The sequence below is a fragment of the Crocodylus porosus genome, unplaced genomic scaffold (assembly GCF_001723895.1).
Source record: "Crocodylus porosus isolate Cpor-Errol unplaced genomic scaffold, CroPor_comp1, whole genome shotgun sequence".
NCBI lineage: Eukaryota > Metazoa > Chordata > Crocodylia > Crocodylidae > Crocodylus > Crocodylus porosus.
In genome coordinates, this window is record NW_017728911.1 from 95,705 (window position 1) to 120,049 (window position 24,345).

The 24,345-nt window shown below is 48.3% G+C and overlaps 1 protein-coding gene across 1 annotated transcript in view; it reads left to right on the forward strand.

The window, feature by feature from the left end:
* Window positions 1-17,081: 17,081 nt before the first annotated feature.
* Window positions 17,082-24,345, forward strand: part of LOC109308800 (mucosa-associated lymphoid tissue lymphoma translocation protein 1-like) — a 53,847-nt gene continuing 46,583 nt past the window's right edge. Inside the window, exons 1-3 of the mRNA XM_019533205.1 lie at window positions 17,082-17,590; window positions 21,759-21,873; window positions 23,493-23,611. Coding sequence (XP_019388750.1) covers window positions 21,864-21,873; window positions 23,493-23,611 — 129 coding nt within the window. The 5' untranslated portion in view covers window positions 17,082-17,590; window positions 21,759-21,863. The remainder of the gene's footprint in view (window positions 17,591-21,758; window positions 21,874-23,492; window positions 23,612-24,345) is intronic.

Consider the following 24,345-nt stretch of genomic DNA (forward strand, 5'->3'; position numbering starts at 1 on the left):
GCGCCGCCCGCCGCCAGAAATAGCCGCCGGCCCTGCCCGCCGCCTCCCCCCGACGGACCAGACCCCCGGCCCCTCAGACCCGGCCCAGCCGCGGGCCGCCGGGGGACGGGCACGTCAGCACCCAGAGGCCCGGGCTGTCCTCCCCACCCCCAGCCTTTGCCGGCCAGACCAGGGGCAGAAGCTGGCCCCTCCGGAGCTGCAGTGGCTTGAGCTGAAGTGGTGGCACCTGGGCCCTGGCACAGCCCCGTCCCCCACGGCTTGGCACAGAGAGACTTCTCACACGGGCGCCAGTGGCTGAGACCCCCTGCCTCTGCCCGGCACACACAAGCACGGTCCATCATCGCTGTGGCACCAGGAGCCTGCCCCCAGCCTGGGAACCCCCAAGCACAGGCCATGGGACTCGCACCCTGCCTTTTCATCCACCAAAATCCACATGCACACCTTGTCCGGGAAGTGCACTGCACCCAAATGACTGAGACTCACACTTTTGGACACCCCATGCACACCCCTGCCTGGGCAGCGGGACATGGACACACACGCACACTTCACCCACTCAGGCACTGGACCCCTTCCCCACAACATTCCCCTTCACTTGGGCAGCAGGTCCCCTTACTGCCACATGTAAGCCACAGGATTTCCCTATATATAAACACACCCCAGTCCTGCCTGGGCACGGTACCCCCTCACATCCCACTCCACACCCAGGGGCCTGTGACATCTCTCCCCACTTCATTCCCTCCCGCCTGACACTTAGCACTATAGTTACACACCTGCTGTTCTCACCTACGTGTGCACTCCTCTCCACCCTTCTTTCCTCTTCCCATTTGGGCACGTGTATCATCCCTTACACTCCCTTACCAGGAGTTGGGATCTTCCTCCAGGAGTCATTCTTGCATTTCTCCACCCATTTTTTTCAAGTATCAGATGGATTGTTATATATGAAACCCACTCCCCATTTACTGGGGTGGATGTCTCACCTTGAGCCTGTGCTTGCTGCACCAATTAAAAAGCTCATTTTCTTTGTCAGTGAAGGGGTGGATGTTGTCTGGTGTGTGCCAGCCCACAAGAACAGGCTGTAGCCACCTGAGGGTATGTCCACCTTATAAAATTACTGAGTCCCACCTTACTTGCCTTATGTCAGCCTGTCACACGGGAGAGCAGCCACACCAGGCTAGCCGTTGGGTGCTGTGGGAGGTACTGAAGTGTCTTTTGTACACACAGGTACTGGACTCATGTGGCACTCAGACATTTGAGGGCACACTCAGGCTTCACAATGCTAAGCTGTGACACCCTATAACAATTTTCGCAGTATATTGTGAGAGTATTTGTCTATCCCTTCTGAGAATCCTTGGTAGAAAGGGCAATGAATCCAGCAACTTATTTAAGTAAACAAATTTCAAGTTGGTGTGTTCCAGGTTTCTGTTCAGATTTCTGTCTGCTCCATCTGGTGTCAAAGCATGGATCCAGGTGCAAGAATGATCTGTACCAAATATTGGCAGTGGTGCAATTTTCTCCATCAGCAAGACGAGGAAGAACCACCTCATGATATATGCCATGCTTTTTTAAAGCAAACTGCAAGTACAGGTGGAGAAATACCAACAGCTAATGCCATTTTTAATGGCAGAAGAAACCCATCCAGGCTGAAGAGTAATTCTGGAGTAGGGCCACAGGCAATGGGAGGTGATACATCTTCATGCCAATGTGGGACAACCAGCAATTGAACCAGGTCTTCTATATGAGGACAGCCAGGACTGTGAGAGGACCCAGAAGTGCTTAAGCATCAGAAGCATCAGCAGCCCTCTGGAAGGTGACTACCCTGGCTGGTTACAGATTTTTGGCTAATCAATCATCAGTTCCTTTGTGGGGGCTGTTGCCCACCATTTGTTGTTATAGTGCATGTGGGCAGTGTCCCCCAAATAGCTGCAGAGTTTCAGCAGATGGTTTCCCGAATTGTGGTGGAGCCATTGTTAGCACACACATTTTGTCCTTGCAGCTTGCATACACATTTTGTGCACCCATTCCCCTTAGCTGCACATGACCAAAGAATGATGTTGCTTTCTTGCTATAGAGGCCTTGGTAAGCTACAGGAGCTGGTTCATGGAAACCTGCACTGAATGCTCTGCCAAAGTACATAATGCAAGAATCTGGAGAGGCAGCTCTTGGAAGAGGACTGAGCAGGTACATGGTTCCAAGCAAATAACTTGGCTATCAATGAGATCTCTGTTCCCAAGGTAATTTTGGCAGACTCAACTTACCCTCCTGTCCCCTGGCTCAGAGAGGCCTACCCTGACTTGCTAGCACCTGGCAGAAGACTGTACATTAAGCAGGTGCACAATGGTGGTGGAATGTGGTTTTGGTGAACTAACAAGAATATGGACATGTGCTTCTGTAAACAGGCTAGATCCAAGAAAACACAGAAAATAAAGGAAACTGTGTTCTCAAAGCCTTGTTTTGAAGGTGGAGATGATGCAATACATTCATCGTATAATTACTGTTTCTACATAGATGTAATGTTAATGTAACACATGGGTGAGGGAGGCAGCTTATGATTCCTGTATTTGTTTGCCTGTACGCCATTTGTATGAATTTTAAATCAGAGATATAAGTAATTCTTTGCATTCTGCATGAATATTCCATATGTTATTCTTTGGAAAACACATGGAATGTTGTCTAGATTAATTTATTAAACATTTTCAACACAGGCGGCCCAGCTGCCAAACCCTCCCCCCCCCTTCAAATGGAAATGCTAAAAGGCACAAGAGGTGTAAATCAAAAACAGTGCTATTTGAAAGCAAAGCAGTTGAAACCTGCTTGAACTCCAGCTCAAAAGGGAAAATGAAAAGTGCAAGAGAGAAGAAATGAATGTGCAGTGTCACATGGCATGGAACTGTGCATCATCACTGCCTATGTTTTCTCTGCTCTGTGTTGCGAAACTAGTAGGTCAGTACTGATCGTAGTATACCCTTCCGTTAGTGGTTAGGCAATGCATTGGCTTCACCCCAGCTCTGGGTTCTCCATTGTCTACATCAGTGATGTTTTGGCTCTGTGAGCTGGAGGAATGGTGTGGGGTAGATCTGCAAGCTGGATCCATTCTGTAGATCAATACAGCACACACAGATTGGGGCCTGATCTGGTATGCATCGGACTGGGCCTGGATCTAGGTTACCATATTGTGGCCATGGCCCTGGCCCCACACTAGATCAAGTCTGCTGCTCTAGCCCTAGCCTCAGCACTGTTTGCCTTGGATTGAGCCTACTGTCCTAGTGCTGCATGCAGTGGATTGGGCCCCTCCACCCCAGCCCTGCACACACTGTATTGGGCCCCAACCCTGGATGTGTGCGCACTGGATTGGCCCCAACCCTGGCTGTGTGCGCACTGGATCGGGCCCCAACCCTGGCTGTGTGCACACTGTATTGGGCCTGCTGCCCCAGCCCCAGCTTCAGCCCAGCTCCCTGTGTGCTAGCAGGATCCTGTGCAGGGGGCCATGTCATCTGTCCTGCGGGGCTTGGATATTTGGCAGTGAGGGAGCAGTGGCACCTTTATTTGCCACTGCTCCCCACCCTGCCAAATTTCCAGACACTTCACTTGGGGAGCCCTGTGGGCTGGATCACATGGTTTCACACGCTAGATCTCATCTGCAGTTTGTGGGTTGAGTAGCTCTGTTCTTCATCATGTGGTAGCATGGTAGTGACATGACTAGGTTTAGGTTTGTAGCATGTGCATCCTTGGATGTGGGGGCATACATCCTTAGAAGTTTTCCAAAAGTGTTACTTTGTTGCTCCTTGTCTCCTCTCATTTTCTGCTCTTTCTCCTTCTTCTGTCTTCTCCTTCAGCATCTTCTCTTCTGTGGCCTGCTTTTTAAGCTACAGTTTGTAAAGCCTGTCTGAACTTCCATCAAAATCTCTTTGCAAGTCTTGCAGCAGGTTCTCTCAATGCCCTTTCCATTTGAAAGATAAAGCAGCCTTTGGCTCACCATAAATGACCACCTCAAAGAGTGTCTGTTCTCTACTGGGTTTAAAGGCCCTGGAGAACAATGCAGCATTACCTGCTGTGTTCCACAATGGAAAGTGACTTCACTACCTTTATGTGACATATTTGGAACATTTCTCAGTTTTAGTGTGGGGGAGGTTCACATTCAGGCAAAAGGTCTGGAAGCAAAAGGTCTGGATGTCTTTCCTGCTCATGCAGGGGGCTGGACATGATGATCCTTCAGGGTCCATTCCAGCCCTATGATTCTATAAGCATCCTCTGTTATAAAGAGCATGAGGTCAGCCTGTTCTCAGTGGTGACAAATGACAGAACAAGAAGCAATGGTCTCAAGCTGCAGCAGGGGAAGTTTAGGTTAGATATTAGGAAAACTTTCACACTACGAGGGTAGTAAAGCACTGAATGGGCTACCCAGAGAGGTTGTAGAATCTCCATCCTTAGAGGTTTTTAAGACCTGAGTAGACAAATCCTTGGCTAAGATGACCTAGTTGGGGATGATTCTGCTTTGAGCAGGGGGGTGGACTAGATGAATGGATGTTCCAGACTGCTGATAGAAAACTGTCCACTTAGGCAATCTTTGTTCATCAGAAGAGGTATTCTAATGACTGATATTCATGACTGGAGGAGGGATGGAGTTGGCATGGAAAATTCATCTGGCCCAGGAATCAATTTGGATTGTTTTTTCAAGTCAGAAATCCTCCTGTATGTTTCTACAGGAATAAACCAAATGTTGATCCTTTGTTAACCTAATAATGTTTTAATGCAATAGCACAGAACCACCATGGATTTAACTTGCAACCATAGTCAACTCATTAGCACCATGAGACTTGGGTAATGTCTTCTGCATTATGCTTATATCAGTAGAATTTCAAATATTGCTCACTTTGGAGTATATCCTCTGTTACTAATGTCAGTAAGAGCTGCATTACACAGATAAATATACACACACGTTGTAACTATGCTTGTGATTGATTCCTGCATTTGCTAGCATGTGATAATTCTTTCTTTTCACCCATGTATGGCTGGTTTTATGACTAAATCACTGCTTGGCTGTTTGAAAAGGTTTCTTCTAACCTATGTGCAATCCTTCTTTGGAGTTTATGTTCAGGAAGTGACTGGAGTTAAGTGGATGATGCTCACGTTGAAATTGTTTTTACAGCAAACTTTTGCTTATTTTGTAGTATTCGCCCCATAGTATTAATAGAGATTGGTCATCAGTAGGCACTCTCTGACTTCATGCTGCACTGTCTTGTCTACAAAAAATAGCAATATCAGCTTACTAGACTGCAATATTGGTTATGTTACTCCACTGTGCCCATTTCAGGACATTGTATCACTGGTCTTATCTCTCAAAACAGATCTGGGACTTCAGGGCTTATTGGCCAAAAGCAGAAGCATCAAATGCCAGCTTCTGTATTCTCATGGTTCACTCTGATAAACAGAATTCTGTATCTGAGTACAATTGATGATCCTGAAAGCCACATGTGAATGTCAGGTAAGATCATTGAGCAGGCCTGTGTGCAGTGACAGACAACTTCCAGATAGTTATCAGGGAATGGTACACAAGGACCAGGGAATGGGGGTTTGGAGCAGGACACAGAAGGACTGATGACTTTTGTCACACCCTTAATTGCTGTCACAGGATATGTCTTAAATACACAGTTAACCCAAGTTACTGGCACAAAGATCTCAGCACCCAGCATCTGCTTTTCTCCAAACTAAACATAACTACTTCTCTCAGCCTTTCCTCACATGGCTTGCATTCGAATCCTTTTATAAATGTTTTTGTATGTGGTATCTAGAACCAGAAACAATATTTCAGCACAGGCCTCATTAGTGGATATACTGGTACTACTGACTCATTTCTCTTGCATATAGTTCTTCTGTTAATGCAGCCCCAAATTTGCTTTTTCTTGGAATAGGATCACACTGCTGACTCATGTTTACTTTGTCATCTGTTACAACCCCACAATCTTTTTCCAATACTACTCTCTAGACCAGGGGTGGGCAAAAAGCAGCCCAGGGGCTGGATTTGGCCTGCCAGGCCATTGTATCCAGCCCACGGGGTCCCTAATAATTTTAGAAAATTAGTATTTATCTGCCCCTGGCTGCCTGTTATGCAGCCCTTGATGGCTTGCCAAAACTCAGTAAGCTGCCCTCCACCCAAAATAATTGCCTGCCCCTGCTCGAGACAGTTCCACCAATTCTTTATTTGTGCTTTAGTTCATTTTATGGTCTGTAGCCCAGCTCTCTAATTTATCAAGCTCCTTTATAATTCTAATCCTCTCCTTCAAAGCATTTGTGGTCCCTCCCAATTTTGTGTTATCTGCAAATCTGATTTGTAAGTTCTCTATTCCTCCATCCAAGTCTTTAATAAAAATATTAAACAAAATTGAACCCAGAAGAGACCCTGGTAGAAACCCACTTGAGACCTCCTGCCATTCTGACATTGCTCCATTTATAGCTAGTTTTTGCATGCAGATATTAAATCAATTATGTATTGATCTAGTGCAGGGGTAGGCAACTCCTGGCACGTGTGCCAGAGTGTGGCACGTGAAGGCATTTTGCTTGGCGCACACACCTCGGGGCAGATGGTAGGGAAGGGGCCAAGTCTGTGCTCCCACAACAAGGATCAGGCCCTTCACACCATCCATCCCTGGCACACCAACATCTTACAGATCGAGCTTATGGGTGTTTTTGGCACTCTGCCCACTGCCAACCCCTGCCCTAGTGGTATTTTTACCCAGTCTGTATTTCCCCCAGTCACTAAGGACTATGTTAAAGGACTATGTTAAAAGTCCGACTAAATCCTAAATACCACATTTACTTGCATACCACATGTACCTTTCCACCAAAAAACAGTCCTCCAAAATTGGGGTACATATCTTAAGCTGGGAAGTTGACTTTCTTTGCTGGAACAGAAGCATGGAGGAGCAGGTGTATGGGGAGGCTGTGCTACAAAAGGTCTGCTTCTTCTCTTTCAGGCATGCTAACCCTTTCTTTTCTACTAGTGACTTGGTAGTAGTTTTTGGCTGAGCAGCAAAAATCTGCTGCCAATTTAGCATCAGCCATGAAACACTGGAATCCACCGCTACTGCTTTTTGGCTGAGAGAAGCATTAGCCTTTTTGCAGAACAGTATCTCCAAGAAAAAGCCGGCCGTAGGCCATGACTCCGGAAAAATCATTTTCCTATAGTCTGCCTTCCACACAGAAGGTGCATGCCATATTTGCAGGGGGGGTGGGATGCGAGAAAATACAAATATATCATGTCCAATACATTCCCCTCAACAACCCAACTGGTTACTCTGTCAAAGAGGGAAATCAAGTTGGTTTGATGTGGTTCATTCTCAAATCCATGTTAACTGCTAGCCATTGATGCTTTCTTCCTCCAGATGTTTCGAAACTCACTGTTTTATAATCTGCTCTAGTAATTCCCCTTTTAGGACTGACCTTCATGGATAATTATGATCTATGACCATGACATGAATGATACACCCATTTCCTGTTTGTAATCTAAAATTCTGCCTGCTTGCAACAAAGCTAACTGTTTAGCATTCCTGTTGCAGCATTTCTTTTCCATTTCCTGGTGAATAGCTCTCTTGCAATTACTTTAGGGTTAATCATCTCTGGTTCAAGAAGCTTATTAAATGTTGGCCCCAAGTTTTGTCCTTGTATGCAGAACTCTCTGAATCCATGGTCCTACTGAACACTGGCATGGGTTTCAATATTCTTTCAAATCCACAAAGATGGTCAACCATTACAATAGGTCCTGATTTTTCTCCCTAGCCATTTTATTATATAATAATAACAGTTTGACACAGAGTGCTTGAACTGCTATACTGAAGAGACTTACTTAATTCAGCTACTAATGAATAGTGCACCATCATCTGTTATTAAAGCAGCTGAAATTCCAGTGTGCAAACGGCTATTAGCATTGAGTTATTAAATTGCTATGCAATATGTTATTCAACAGAACAGTTTAAAAACATGTGAGTATGAGTTCACAAATAAGAGGTGGTGGATTTTCTCATTTAATCCAGATGGATTTGTACCAGCTTTGGCCCAAATGCAATCTGGATTATCATGCACTTTGACTGATTCTTCTGCATTCTGTTTCCTCTGCATTCTTAACTTCTCACTTGGATAGATGATGTCCTCAGATTGGTTGCACTGGAGCCGTACTTGGCACCAACTGAATATCTGACATCTTGTCTTTGATGGCTGCCTGTGTGACTGGTCAGAGGAGGCCATTTTAGGTTCTGTTCTTATGCTTCACAATACCTCCATGGCAGTATGCCTTCTGTTTAGCATTCCTGTCCCCATGGGCTATGGTACTGTTTAACAACATCCTTAATGAAATACTATCACTTCAGCAATTTCATCTTCTTGGTCCTGGTGACACTTACTCAGGTTTGGTGGCACCTGAGTTTTTTCTGTTGAGCATCCATCTAGAATTTCTATTCCATATCCTATTCTGCATCTCTTTTAGGAAGCCTCATACAAGGGAGGGATGGGATAGAGGTAGCCATGGACAGATGTAGAATTTTAAAAACGGGGGTGCAGATGGTGAGGTGCATCATTCCATATAAAACAACACATCATTGTCTTCAATTAAAAATTAACTAGAAACTTTACTACTATATTAGGGGCCTAGGGCTGTATTATTCAGTTTAAGATTGAAGCAAGAACAAATATAACTTAATTGGAATGAGTTAAAAACAATCTGAAGGGCTGTGAAATAGGAGCTTCATTACCAGGAGCAGAGAACAGACAGCAGAATTGCAGAACAATGGATAGCTTGACTGATGTGAAACATCAAGTTCATTAAAAAGAAGAGAGGGTCATTAACACCCATGGAAAGAAGAGTTTAGAAAGGATCAGGCAGATTACAATGAGCCATGAATTCAATTAACTCCCTCAGCACTATAAATGATGCTGCCACTGCCAGGCAGTTGCTTTTAAACTTTGGGTGAAGCAGGAATCAAAAGCGGGGTGCAAGTGCACCTGTGTATCCCCCTGGATCCACCCCTGGAAGCAGCTATATGCCAAAGAAGACCCCGGGTCCAGCCTGTAGCACCTAAGGCTCCAGTCAGTCTCTGCACCAGCAGCAGCATAGACACTTCTGCCTCTGCCAGCCTAATGTTCCTGTGACAAGGAGATTTCTCATGGAGCTGCTACAGCCCCTCTATGCTGCTGGGGTAACATAAAGAGTTGTAGGTGGCCAAAATGCAGTCCATGCTCTCAAGCTGTTGCAAAGCTGCATCATTTTATGTTCTTTGTTCACACTTGTCAGATCCTTTTTCACTGTCAAAGGGAAGCTTGGAAGCGTGTTCATTAAGAAACACCTTACTAGGTCTGCTTTTCACTTTTAACAAGTAGTTCTGCAATGTTGTGGTCATTTTATAAGTCTAGGCAGTGCATTGCACAGCAGTTTTTGTCATAGAATTCCCAGCGGTTTATGGTCTGTTTCTGTAACAGTCCATTTTTACTCATATATTGATGAAGTCACTCACAAGCTACAACAATTGCCAGAATTTGTTTTTCAGTTTGAGTGTGGTTCTCTTTTGGTTTTACTCAGGGCCTTAGAAACACTTGCCATGGGACAATAATCCTGTAGCATGGCAGTTACAGTTGATTGTGTGGGTTGAATAATGTTACTTTGACCACACCAGTTAGCCAATGTTTGAGTTCTTGCAGGTTGTTTCTCTAAGGAGGAGAAATTTGTGGTGAAGTCAGTGAGTTTTTTGACCTAGTTCTGTAGGAGAATGAAAGACAGCAGGTAGGTTTTGGGGGTTTTGGGTGTGGTTCCAAACCTCTTTCCATGCAGCTCTGTATCCAGAATCTCTCTCTCGCTCTCTCTCCCCCTCCGCTTTTTCTCTGCTTCACATTACAAATTCTTCTCTGTCTGTCAGTACCACCATGTTGCTTTCTTCCCTGCATTTACCTTTGCTGCTTCCACTGCTTCTCTTTTACGTAGCTCCATCAAAAAGTCCGTAGCCTTTCTTTGTTTGCATGCAGGTTGTCACGGAGGCACTGGGGTGCTCTGTGCCTGAGAAGGAGAGCAGGTGAGCTGTCAGTCACCAGGGCAGCTCAAGTGCTGTTTGACAGAGCTGCCAACCAACAGGGCAGTGCAGCTGCGGGTTGCTAGGGCAACCAGCCGGTCAAGTGACCGGAAGGGGGCAGGGCTGGCCCCTTTATAACAGCTCAGGCCTGGGCCCACTAGCAGTTCCCTTCTGGATGCTGCAGGAGCAGGAGCTGAGCAGCCTGAGTTGGTGGTTGCAGCCTTGCTGTGCTGACTGGCTGCGATGATGCCAGGGAGGAGAACACCCTGAAGGGAGGTATGATTGCAAGCCCTAGAGGGGCTTGGTGTTTGCCTTGAGCAAGGAGGCTCTGTGTTTACGTTGTAGCCAGGTGGCTTGAGTTTCAGTTACAGTTTACACCGGAGGACCAGGTGAGGCTGTAGGGGAGTGAGGAGGCCTCAGGGGGGCTCCCCAGCAGCTTGGGGGTTCCCGGTGCCCAGTAGGGGCATGGTGCCAGTGGGGCACTATTGTTTGCGCCGCAGAGGCATGGTGTTTGTGCCGGCGAGGCGCAGTGTTGCGCTGGAGAGGTGGTGTGCGGGGTTTCAGACCCCAGCCCATAAGGGTGGTGTTTTTGCCCAGTGGGGCAAAGGACCCAGAGAAGGGTCAAGGGGCTACCAGAGCCCCACGTGCGAGGAGCGTGGTATAGGTCCAGAAGGAGGGCGATGGCTGTGGAGAGCGTGGCAGAAACCCGAGAGGGGCTAGAGGCACGGCAGAGGCCCGAAGAGGGGTGGGGAAGCCCAGAGGTGGGCGATAGGCCCCAGAGTGGGGCAACAGGCTGAGGTGTGGCACAGTTACGAGCCAGGCCCAGGGGCGCCGGTAACAGGGCGGTGGCAACGAGCCAGGCCCAGGGGCGCCAGGCGGGTGACGAGCCCAGGGTGCCAGAGGGAGAGCACCAGAGGGGCAGGGGACCGTACAACGTCCCACGGAACAGCTGTGAGGCTTGGGGTGTGCTAAAGGGAAGGTTTGGAGGCACGCATAGCCCCTTAAGGCGGGGGCGCATAGAGGTACCCCATTTTGGAGTAGGGGCAGGACCATACACACCGTTCACCAGGGGGATAAAGGCAGCCTCCCATCAAAACTCATTTTAGATCAAAGTTGTGGCAGGCGAGAATCCGAGGGTGCTGAGTCCACCTTATGTGATGGTAGGGGGCGCTAGGGAGTACACGGCTGCTCTGAGGCCCCACTCCCTCACACAGGTGTTCAGGGAAATCCCGCTATCCACCTTGCTCCCATTCCCTGACCGAACCTTCATGTGGCTGGGTTTGGGGCAGGGGCTCATTTTGTTTCAGCTATTTATTCCTTATCGGAGCTTAATTTCTTTTTATCCTGAATAAGTGTGGTGGTTACGCCCACGAACGTCAAGGAATCTCAGGAGCTAACAATAACATGTTATTTCAGTGCCCGTACCAGGTTGATCATTTACCTTGTATCTTAATGCTTTCCTTGACGCATGTTTTCTAAAGGGCACACTCAAAGCTACATCAATGTAATGTATAATATCTATGTCTTAATCCTTTAAGACACCTGCCTTAAACCTTTCAGAATGTTTTTGTATCCATTCTATAAACATGCTGCACACACATTTGATTGCCTGCATAAATGATTTCTTCTATCCAAACATGTGGCATTTTGATGTTCTACTGTTTCAAACTCTGCTTCAGTGATTCCCAAAGGATGTGCTGCGACACCAGGGGCAGGCAATTATTTTGGGCAGAGGGCTGTTTACTGAGTTTCAGCAAGGCATCAAGGGCCACATGACAGGCAGCCCAGGGCAGATTAATGTTAATTTTCTAAATTTTTTAGGGGCCCTGTGGGCCAGATAGAATGGCCTGGTGGGCTGCATCTGGCCCCCGGGATGCATTTTGCCCACCCCTGTGCAACACAGTAGTGTGCCACAAAAAATTAGATGTTATCAGTATCAGAGCTGGCCCAGGAGATGGGTCATCTGATTTGCAGGGCCTCCTCATGGGTCTGGAAATGTGGTAGTGGAGAAGTGGTAGTATTTAACATTGCCACGGTTCCCCCACTGCCAAATTTCCCAGCCCCATGCACAAGGATTGGACCCTGGCTGGGCTGAGCCCATGTGGTGGGATCAGAGCAATGGATCAGATCTGGCTTGTGGACCAACTCAGCATTGCTCATCTGGCCTGTGGATCCAAAAGGTTAGGTACTACTACTGAAGTTGTACATATGTCGGGTATAAGAGTAAAGTGTGCTGCCAATTTGAATCCAGAAAAAAATGTGTGCCCAAAGTATCGACATTTTGGGAAACTGCTCTACTTAGTGGTATTTGTGCCTATTGTGTTGCAAAGGCAGAGTTTGCTATGTTAATGTCACATGGTCTCAAATCATTTTGTCTGCAACTACTGTGCTTTTGTTGTGCTTTGTTTCAGCTCGCTTAGCCCTTTGTTTTGTAAATTTACTAAGAACCTCAACCCAGAGCTCTGCTTCTGTCTCACCGGTAATATCCTGAGAATCTTTTTGCTACAGCTGTATGTTCAGAACTTAAATTTGCTCATACACACATATGCACACACAGACACATGTACACAGGCATGTACATGCACACATTTGCTTGTTCCTGCCACCACCACAAACAAACTTGTCTCCTGCCTTACACCAGCTCATACGGATGTGATTCCTCATTTCTCATCACACAAATATATTCTTTCCTTTTCTTTCACACTTTCTCACTCACATTTCTCCCAGCAACATGTACATGCATACATGTTATTTCCTATCCCAAACTGTACGCACAACTGTTCCTTCTTTCCAGTACACAAAAGCACTCTCTCCCTCTGGTTATCCATACATCCAACACCCTGCTGTCTAGGCCTGTGCGAGTCGCCAGTGATGCAATCCAGCTTCGGATCTGGCTGCTTCGGATGGCTACAATCCGATCCAAGTTCAGGTCCGGGTTTCCGCCTCGGTCCAGCCAAAGCTTCGGAGCTGCCTCGGAGATCTGGCCATGGGGTAGATGGAGAATCAATGAAATGGCTATAACGTTGTTGTTTTTTGTCTGGTTTGGATGAAACATGCAGAAATGGTAGCCTCTGCTGAGTGCATGAAACCTGCCAAGTTTCAAGAAGATTGGTGGAGCAGTTTAGGGGTAACTGGACCCCAAATTCTTGAAAGTCAAACTCATGTCAGGGCTGTGTGTTGCACCACAGGGGGGTGAAAATGGCAGGGCTGGTAGCTCTTGCTGAGGGCACAAAGACTGCCAAGTTTCAAGGAGTTCGGTGCAGGGGGCTGGGGGGAACTGCACCTCGAGCTGCGGACAAGCAAAACTCATGCCATGGGTGACACTGCGTGTGCTAAGGCGCAGCAGGGTGACAGCTGCAGGGATGGTGGCCCCTGCTGTGGCCACAACACCTGCCAGCTGTGGAGGAGATGGGTTCAGGGGGGTCCCGGGGCCCTCCACCCTGAGCTGCTGATGGGCAAAACTGGTGCCCTGGGTGCTTGTGGGACTGTGTCCGTCTTGGGGCAGTTGATTGTCGGCATTGATGCTTTCCTCTCCTTAGCCTGGTTTTGTAGGTGTTAATTAATGGCAATTAAGTGGCTACATTAGCTAGGTCCTGTGTATTGAGCTGGTCCCTGAGTGAATCACGACTGATTGTTGGTAACTGGGAACACAGCAGCTCAGCAGCCAGGCCTGCAGCAGTGCCCCCCTCCCCACCCCAAGACAGACACCGTCGGTCCCGCAAGCACCCAGGGCACCAGTTTTGTCTGTCAGCAGCTTGAGGGACAGTTTTCCCCAAACCCCTGCACCGATCTTCTTGAAACGTGGCAGGCTTTGTGGCCTCAGCAAGAGCTACCACCCCTGCAGTTTTCACGTCCCCACCCCCCCCCGTGTTGTAACACAGAGATTTGACAGTTTTGCTTTTACAAATTTGGGGTGCCGTTTCCCCCACCCCCCAAACCCCTGCACCGAACTTCTTGACACTTGTCAAGCTTCATCCTCTCTGCAGAGTCTACCACCTCTGAAAATTTCATCCAAATCGGACAAGAAACAACAAAGCTATAGCTATTTTGTTTCCCCAGTGTACCTTATGGCCAGCCCCACGTGCTGGTCCCCCCGTGGTGGCCGCATTTGCCCCAGCCTGAAGCGCTGCCCCAAGCCTCGCGTGGCCCTAGTGCTGTCACTCCCATGCTGAGCTGAGGCCCTGGTGTTGCAGTGTAGATGACACTTCGCTAAGTCAGACAACAAGCAAATCCAATGATGTGTCTGGATTTCTTCCTGTTGTTTCAAATGTCTTATATCAGGTGTGTCAAACATTTGGCCCCCTGGGCCAGCTGAGCGGTGTGGGCTTGGTCATGGGCCGGATGAATGGTGCATGGCCATCCCACTCCTTCCAGTCTGTGGTGCAGTGGGAAGATGCCCAGCATCCTGGGTGCACTTGCCTACCACTGTGGGAACAAGCTGCAGCACCACTCTTCTTCCTGCAGAACTGCTGGAGCTCCAGCACGGCAGCTCTCACCTGGGCTCTTGGCTGCTGCCAGGGGAAGGTCCCTGCCATCAAGGCTTTCAGCCAGATGACACAGGTCAGTGGGCCAGGCCCAGCCTGCGGGGCACATTTGACACAACTGTCTTACATGAAACCTTGTAAAAGAATCCAGCTAGAACGCGACCAGGCATGGCCTCCACCCAGCAGAAGACGTGATGCATCAACCTTAGATCTTCTTGTTTATAAATATTGTGGTCATGTTAACAGGCTTCAGAGTGTAGTGACTACCTAAGCCAGCTTTATGAGAACTTTGTCTCATCAGAGCAGCACAAAGCATTAAGAGCATGCTGCTAGATCAGAGCTTTAATTTGCAGTTGGCTCACAAGTTTAATTACCTGAAGTGGAGGATTTAAATTTATTCATTTAAATTTTTTATGTGAAACACATAGGCAAATTTACCAAGTAAATTTTACTGGGATATGTGACTGTCCTTGCTGTGAAGAAAGGGAGGTTATTCCACAAGTTCAGGAAATCCCAACAATGAAAGCCCAGAGGTGGGCTGGGATGATGGAGGTTCTGAAATAAGTGAGAGTGGAGGTTTGTAGGATGGGGATGAGGGGAGATGAGCATGATTCGGTGGAGAACATAAAAGGGGCAAGGTGGATACCGTGAGGAAGTAACACTGGCTCTGTTGAGGTGCAGGGTCAGGGGTCTCGGTGAGCAATGATGAGTAGGCCTGAGCTACAGATGGAACCTGAAGTGTAAGAGAAAATGTTCAGAGACAGCCAAAGATGTTCCCAGGTAGGGGCCTGGGGTGGGCGGCTCAGCCGCTTTGCACCAAGCAATACGGTATTTAGAAGCCTCCTGCATCGACTGCACTAGGTACTGAAGCTTTACTGCTGCAGCAGAGGCACAGGGAAGCCAGTCCAGTGGTGAGACACTGAGAGGCTGGCCATAGGCACCCTCATTCACACAATGCCTGTCTCACTGGCAAGGCCCCTTTCCCTGCCCTCAGTACCATCCCCTGCCTTCCCACCTGCTATTATTTCTCCCACAGTTCTGTTCACTACCCCTCAGTGTCCCCACCCCAGCCAGCAGCACCGTAGAGAGCCTTGGTGAGGAGCCATCAGAGCTCACTGCACATGCATGATGCAGCCTAAGTATGGGGGGAGGCACAGCCCTCTCACCCCATTCCTGGTCCACTACTGGATGTGAAAGTGGTGCAGCCATGTTCCCCTATCCTCCCACTGGTGTCCCATGGCCTAGAGAGGGGGGCAGTTTACCCAGCAGGAGTGTCACTCCAGCCCCTCTGGTCATCTCTCTTGTACAAGGAAAAGCAGGAGCCAGACTCCATCCACAAAACCCTTCAGAGCTGGGAGTGCTGGAACTAGCAGGCCATCACCACACTGACTCATCAAACGAATTACAATATGTAAACCAGATGGAGACCTGATCTATTGACCTGGCCTTGTCTATAGGCTACGGTCCCAACTGTGAGAGGTTATGGCAAGGGCCAGATGAAGACATAGGCACTGTGTGTCATAACTAAGGCTTTGCCTCTGAGAAGCTAGACTGCATGAGAGAGCTATGAAGCACTCCAAGGTGTCTCAGGTCTCAGATTTCTCCAAACCTAGTTGCAGCCACTACCTGCATTATCTCCAGAGTGTGGTGGTTGCAGCTTCTCTTGCATAAGTTTCATGTCCCCTCAGTTGCTTGGCAGAGTTGGTGAGGAATTTTTCACAAAGCATTCAGAGAATGCAGGTCTGACGAAACTGAAAGGTTACACAGAAGCATCTTGGTTTTGATAAACTTTTGATCTGCACAGAAAAGTGTCTTCCAGTCTGTCTAATGGGTTGCTCAGCTGGCCTGTCTCATGGTCGGGATCCTGGCATGTGCAGGTATCCTTGGAAGTCCTGGGAGCTCCAGCTGTAGCCAGGACTCAGCTTCCAGCACCTGGATCCCTTATGTGCAGGATGAAATCTGGACACTTCGAACACCCAGTTTAAGCCAGTTCTCTTTTGGGGTTGAGACCCTAAGTTCTACACCTGGGTCAAGCTGGCACCTGCAGGGCTTCTCAGCCTTTCTGACACTTATGGCTGGAGATCTGTACTGTAGGCTTCCCATTCCACAGGCCCCAGGAGTTGCAGAAGGAATCTATGGCAGTCAAGGGGGCCCAGGAAATTTTGAGGCAGCCAGCTCCGCTTAGTGTTGGAAAAATCAAGCCAAAATGCTTTGGTTCTTGTGAAATGGAAAAGGAATGGGGATAGAATGGAGTTTCCCTTCTGCTGGGAATTTTGAAAATTGTAACACTTGTTCTAGACCAGATGGAAGGTTTTTCTGAAATGTCAGCATTTTCTGTAGAGCCGAAATTCCATGTTTTGACCTTAAGGCAGCATCTCCTGCTGCGGGTTCTGCGTCCTGCTCTTTGCCCTCTTGGAATCCGTGCACGCTGGTTGAGGCAAAGTAAAAAGGCAACAAGCGACATTATTCCCTTGCATAACTTGCTCATCAGCTTAGAAATGCGGCGCTTTCATCAGAAGGCAGGGAAGAGGTTGTGGCTGGGCAGGGATCGTGGAAGGCTTCTGTGAGCATGTCTGTGCGGTAGCCGTGAGCAGTACGGTGGCTAGCAGTACTGTGGCTAATGGCTGCTACTGTTATAGCTCATTATCCCTTTAAGAAATATTGAGCTAAAAGAAGAAATCTGAGTGCTGATTCATAGGCAGTCTTTGAATGGGGCTGGGAAATCCCCTGCTGGGGCAGCTTGTGACAGAGAAAATTGTTCAAGTCACCTGTGAAGAGATGTCCACTCACACGGGGCTAGCACGGCGTGTCGCTTCCTGAGCTAGCTCCAAAGAGTCTCACTCAGAGGGTGGAGACTGGCTGGGAGTCTGAATTTTCCCCCAGTTTCACTTTCTGCGCTTAGGCTTGTTTTGGGATTGGCTAGTGACTCAGCCTGGTGTGTTGTTGTGAGACTCCTCACCAAGTCACTGCAGAAATGAGGAAGTGCTGGATCCCCGATGCTCAGTACAGTCAGAACCTTCCCGAGGAGCAGGTTGCGAAGGGGCTGCTAACCGCCTGGTAAGTCCCCTAGTGCTTTTCCCCAGCAGAACCGGTCTCTTTTCTCCTCTCTGTAGCTCTTTTCATATTCCTTTGCGCAGTGAAGAACTTAGAAAGAGGCACATGAGCGGCCTCTGTGATTTCCCCTGGCAGCCTCCCTGCCTGGGCACGCTGCCCTGCCGGCTGGATGCTGGGGTTTGGCTTTGACATAACTTGTGGGAGTCAGAATCCTCTGCTTGTCTGGCAGGGACTGACGGGGACAGGGGCTTTTCTCTAGCAGACCTGAGAGGCCGTCTCTAAGCGCTGGCTGGTGAATGCTGGTGCCTTTGAAAAGTTATAAGGGATCTGAAAGCACTGAAATGGGAGAAACGATACTTTCAGATCACAAATGGGACCCAAGCTGCAGATGCTCTCAGCTCCTCCCAGCCCTGAGGCCTAAGCTGGGGACAGGAGAAAGTCAGAGGTCTGTTTTTTCAGTATTGCTGCAATCATTCTATTAAAATCACCATGTGGTAGGAGGGCATAAAACAAAGCAAAGCTTGCACTGCTTCCTTACATCTTCTGGCATTGTCTTGAGCAACATGTGGGAAGCATTAAGGTTGTGCTACTGCCTGTCAGAAAAAACACAGTCCATACTTGCTGTTAAGGTGAAGGATTTTATAAACAAAACTCTAGTCATTATGTTTTTTGATTTTTAAACAAGATGAATATAGCAGTGTCATGGCTGTAGCTAATAAGCAATGTTAGCAGCACACTCAGTTTAAAGGCCATTTGTACCCCTTTAACACATTCCTGACTCTCTCTTCCTCCCCTTTGGCCTCGTGTTGCCCTGTGTGTGAATCTGGTTCCTTTGAGTTCAGTTGTCCTGTTCCCTCATTTACTGTACTAGCACTTGCTTATAGCATAACTAAATGCTTATAGCATCAGGGTCACTGTTAGTTGTACATGTATATCATTTTTCTAGGTCAGAGATACTCTGACCTTGGATCCCTTGGCTTCTGCTTAAACCTCCCCCCCCCCCCCGCCAGCTCTTCACAGAAAAGGTTATCAAAGCTTTCTCATCTTTTGACAGCCCGTCTTAGGTAGTCTTTCCTGCAGCTGTGACTAATGCAACCCTTGTGCTACAGTATTATAATGTACTGTTGGGTTTTAAAAATTTGAACTGGAGCGTGTTTGCTGCAGTTCACTGAGGGGTGTGTAGGGGATATGTTGCTACTCTTTTCCTTAATGCTGACTGCTCAGGGGGCTTCTGAGCCAACCAGGACTGAGTGCCTCTGACAGGCACTAACTGTGAGTCCATCACCAGTGCATCTGAGAGGCTTAATATGATGGAGCTATTAGCAAAGCTGATCATGCTACTGTCTTAATACAGTCCATGTTTTAAAAGCTAGAAGCTTAACTGCACAAAGGGCCTGCTTTACAGCCACAGCAGTGAGTGCAGGCAGGGACTGGGGCTATAATAAAATACCTGGTTTGAAAAATTAATAGATATACTTCATGAATTGTAGCCTGTTGGAGTGTTTTATGTTTCATTCTACTAATATGCTAGGCCAGATGGATCTATGGAGCTATTCAAAATAGTAAGACAGCAACAGGAATTGTAATCATAATTAATCATAATCTGACACCAAGCAGGAGGAGTGGTAGATATGTTGGAGGGCAGGGCTGGAATTCAGAGAGACCTTGTCAAATTGGAGGACTGGAACAAAAGAAATGCCATGAGGTTCAATAAGGACAAAGTCCAAAGTCCGGCACTTAGGATGAAACAATCCTATGCACTGGTACAGACTGGGGACTGACTGGCTAAGCAACAGTTTTGCAGAAAAGGACCTGGGGGTTACAATGGATAATAAGCTGAATATGAGCCAGCAGCGTGCTCTGGTTGCGAAGAAGGCTAACAGTATACTGGGCTGCATTAGTAGGAGTGTGGCCAGCAGATTGAGGGATTATTCCCCTCTATATGACACTGGTGAGGCCACAGCTGGAGTACTGTGTCCAGTTTGGGGCACCTTACTACAGAAAGTATGCGGACAAACTAGAGAGAGTCCAGTGGAAGGCAGCAAAAATGGTCGGGGGGCTGGGTCGTATGACTTATGAGGAGAGGCTGAGAGGACTAGGCTTATTTAGTCTGAAGAAGAGAAGACTGAGAGGAGATTTAATAGCAACTTTCAACTACCTGAAGCTCACGTTTACATGAGATGTTTACTGTGCAGTTGACTAATTAACTATGCAGTAACTGTCTCAGTATCTACATGTGCACCCCTATTACTAATAAACTCTGCAGCTTGTATATACTAGTACTACGCTGCTGCAGAATTTTTTCACATGCAACAGCGCATGTCCTGGCTGGCTGGAACACACGGTGTTTCCATGTGGGGCTAACCGAGCCGGGGGTCACTCTGCCAGTCCAGAACTGCTCCAACCAGGCTCCATGTGCTGTGAAGCAGCTGATTGAGGTGCTTCAGTGTGGCGGCTGCCTGCTGGCTAGCCCCTGCACTGAAGCAACCTATGCCCCAGCCAGCTGGGGCAGTGTTCACATGTGCGCTGCTGTCCACAAAAAAAACTCTGCGGCAGGGTAGTACTTGTAAAATCAGTACTACCCTGTACTACCCTGCTGCAGAGTTTATTAGCTGCATGGGCATTTGTGCCTCAGTCAGCCCCTCCATAGCAGATGGAGCCTAGTCAGAGGAGTCCTGGGCTGGCAGGCTGACCCCCAGGTCCCCTGCCAGCCTAGGTTGCTCTGACTGGGCTCCACATGCTGTGCACAAATAATGCCATATGCTCTTGAGTCTTTTGCTCCCAGGAACATGTTCAAACAGCATACCTGGGAGCAAAAAACTCTGGCGCAATTAACTCAAGAGTTTATTGATACACAGTAATTGCACGTGTAGACAGACCCAAAGAGTGGTTACAAAGAAGAGCAGCTAAACTGTTCTCAGTAGTGACAGATGATGGAACAAGGAGCAATCGTCTCAAGTTGCAGCAAGGGAGGTTGAGGTCAGATATTAGGAAAAACTCTCTCTCTAGGAAGGTGGTAAAGCACTGGAACAGAGAGGTGCTGGAATCTTTATCCTTGGAAGTTTTTAAGACTCGGGTAGACAAAAGCTTGGCTGGAATGATGTAGTTGAGGATGGTACTGCTCTCAGCAAGGGGGTGGATTAGATGACTTCCTGAGGTCCCTTCCACCCCCAGTTTTCCATGATTCTATGACTGAGCCATGCTGTTCGCTGGAGTGCTTCCACTGAAACCATGAGAGTTCCCCAGGGCTGAATGTAATCTGTAAGGCCTGTCTTTAGGTTGTTTCACAACAGACTGCATGTCCACATCGTGCCCAGCCCACAGGAGGTGAAGCCAGCTAACCTGTCCAACTAAGAGTTCCCCCGATGTTATCATCCAAGTTTCCTATGCCCACCTCCTTGACATAAGGAGCATGTCTGTGGTGTGGCTGAAGTACCAGTTTAGTATAGTTGCTCTAAGCTGCTGTAGATCCAGGCTTGTAGCACACTGGATGGAGCAGTTGCAGGGACAGAGGCTAGTTGAGAGGAAAATTGTGGGTGAAGGGGATAGGGGAGACAAGTAAAGCTACAGGCACCAGAGGAAGGCAGGCTGAACAGCAGGACCCTAGCTGCCCAGTTCTTGTCCCTGTCTCCTAGCTTATTTAGCTCCAGGAACTCCTCTGTAACAAAGCTCTGTTCACGCTCCCGCTTCTCCTCCCCACCCCCCTTAGTAAAGATCAGGACACCTCCCCACCCTTTTCCCTGAACAATTCTGACTCCCCCTCCACCTCCTTGCCTAACCCACTTCTGATGAGCCTTAATTCTTCCTTACTACCATACCTCTCTACCAGAGCTCTGGGCTCCCGTGATCTGAGCCACACCTTCGTTTTCCCCCTCTCAGCTCTGCTTGACTTCCACCCCACATTCTCCTCATCTAGGAGAGCTAAGGCCGTAAGCTCTCAGTGCTGCTCACTTGTCTCTGTTCCACCTTCTTCTGTCTGTAGGGAGCATGTGCCTGCTTCTCTGTAGCCAAAGTAAAGGGTAAAGCAGTAAGCAGGTGGCTTCTTGCTCCTACTTCATGTTGGGCTACAAGTGAGGATGGATCAGGCAACACCCAGCTGCCTCTGTTTGATTTGCTGCCACAGGTGCCAAGGGTTTCCTGTCTTACAAGAACTCTCTGCTTCCTTCCAGAGGCAGGTGCTGTTTCCTAGACGGCAGAGCTACCAGGGGTGAAGTGCATGGCTGCGGAGGCTGGGCTTTTGCCTGTGCCCTGGGAAGGACAAGTTGCCCATTAAGCGATGCTGAAAGGTGAGCAGCACCTTGGCAAAGTTTGAAAACAGTTTCTGTCTTTGCTGCAGTTTATAGTGGCTGCCACATCTCTCTCCTGCTCCCCAGAGCTTACTGGCTTGGTTGAAGTGCTCGTCCTTATGCTGCCAGCTTGAAGTGGGATAGTGAGTCTCTTGAGACTTGGGGACAAAACTTTCTTTGCCTAATAGGCAGTCAAGTCTACTTAGATGCCTAAGTGCCATCCAATCCCACCTAGCATTAGTCCCTGGAAAATAGTTCATGCAGAAGGCAGGTGGGTTTCTTCCTGCTGATTAATTTTTTGTGACAGTCTCAAGGCTAAGATGATGGCATATTATAAAAAGAAGAATGCTGGTGGTTTTTAGAGTCTTGAGCAGGGTGTATTAGGATTGTACTTAGGTGTGTACTAGGTGGAAGATTATCCAATCCTTGGTGTTTTAAAGGCCCAGCTGCTGTAGGCACATGGTGGTGGGAGACAATTTGCTTCCATTTAAAATAAAAAACAAATTTCTACCTGCACCTTGTTTGCAGAGGAAATGTAGAAAACCTGAGCCCTGAACTCCCCTGCACCAAAGGCACCAGAAGACAAATGGAACAAACTCTGCATTCCTTGTGGTTTAATTCTTCTGATGATGTTTAAGCCAATTTTAGGCTTTTGGGGATCTGACTCATGACTTTTAATGTCAGTGATGAACAATAATGTTGTTTGTCTTCCTAAACTCAACTTGGGCTGAAGTGTGGAGACACAACGGGTGTTTTCATACCAGCTGCCTGCCACATGCTCTATGTTGCTAAGCTACTAGGGCCTACTGAGTTGTGGAGGGCCTGGCAGGGTCTCTGGCAATCCTGGGAGCACTGATGAGAGACCTACCCTGTCTGTTTGGTTCTCCTCTGCACATGCCAGTGCTCAGACACTAGGCAGGTTAGCTACCTTGGTGCATCCTGTGAGTGTGCACCAAGAAGCACCTCCAGGATGCACAGCTTGAGTGTGCCTCTGAGCGTGTGCTCACAGTGGCCTCTAAACCAGCTATACTGCTTCATTTCAGGACCCTGGTGCATGCTGAGGAGGCCTAAATACATAGGGTGCAGTTCTCAGGCGTGGCTTGGAGGGGGCATGTACAAGGTTTCAGTGAGGTTTGCTTTGTCAGCCAGATCAAAAAGGTCTGTGGTCCAGAGGTGTTTAAACCCTCTGGGTTTGAAAACCGTGTGCCATATCCTAGGCATTGGGTGCCTGTCGGCTTTCAAGACGATCTGTTTCTTCAGCACCCCTGTCATGCCTGGCCAGTTCAATGAGGTGTCACAGAGAAAGGCAGGCGGCCCCTGAATGCTCCTCCTTGCCAGGGCCCATGCTCAGGGACTGCAGTCGGTACCCTGCCCCTTAGGTGTTGAGTGAAGGCTCCTGGTACCATCCTTTCTTCCATCACACCCAGGTGGGGACAGGCCTCAATCTGGCACCAAACAAATACCCAAGAAAACAGTGCCCTGCCTTGTGCCAGGGTTTCCTTTGCTCCGCAGCAAAGAGAAGACCCTGCATGGGTGAGGGCCCTGTGTGCCAGGCCCCTCTTCTGCTGTTTTGTCTGGCCCTCGGGTTTCCTAACAGGGCTGCTTCTGTTTCCACGTAGCTATTGTGATCACCGAGCAGCCAGTCTCGGCCTCCGTCCCTGCCGGTTACTCTCTCACTCTGCGATGTAGAGCGGAGGCCTGTACTTCCCTGCGGTATCAGTGGTTCTCCCAGCACCAGGTAAGGCCAGGGAAAGCCAGTCCCATCTCTGACTGCAGGAGAGAGCTCCCTCTCCCTAAACCATGTTTATGGCAGGTCTGGAAATGACCAAGGAAGAGAATGCCCTTTAGTCTTGGGACTGCAAAGCCTCCATGCCCGAGTGGCCGCGTGTATAACTGGTTGTGTGGACAAGAGCAGGGAGGGGTTGGAGCATGGGGCCCACTGCAAGGAGGAAAGGAATACCGCAGCTGCAAGCAATTTGAAATCAGCTAAGGCACAGTAGCGAAGGGGCAGAGAACAAGGAAAGACCCGAGGTTGAGGAGCTGAAAGGAGAGGACAGGTTTCTAGTATGTGGGGATACAGGAGCAGAGAAATATGGAGTAGATTCAGAGAAACTGAGAGACAAAAGGGACTCAAAGAAGCTATGCTTTCTGTACTGAGGCAGGAGCCCCCCTGCACTGGGGAAGGGTCACTGATACCTAGGCCACCAGAGAAGTTTGTCTAACCAATTCTTAAAAAGCTTTAGTGATCATGAGGCAGCCTGCTCCAGTGCTTCATTACTCTTATAGTCAGAAAGTATTCCCTGATATCCCAGCCAAATCACTTTTGTTGCAAGCTGATTTTATTCTTGTCTTCTTTCTGTTTCCACAAAAAACAAAAACCAGTCATGATTTCCTTTATTAAAACCTTTTCTCTGAACAAGTACAACTCTAAGGTGCTACCCTGCCCTACCTTCTGCCTCACTTCACACTAAC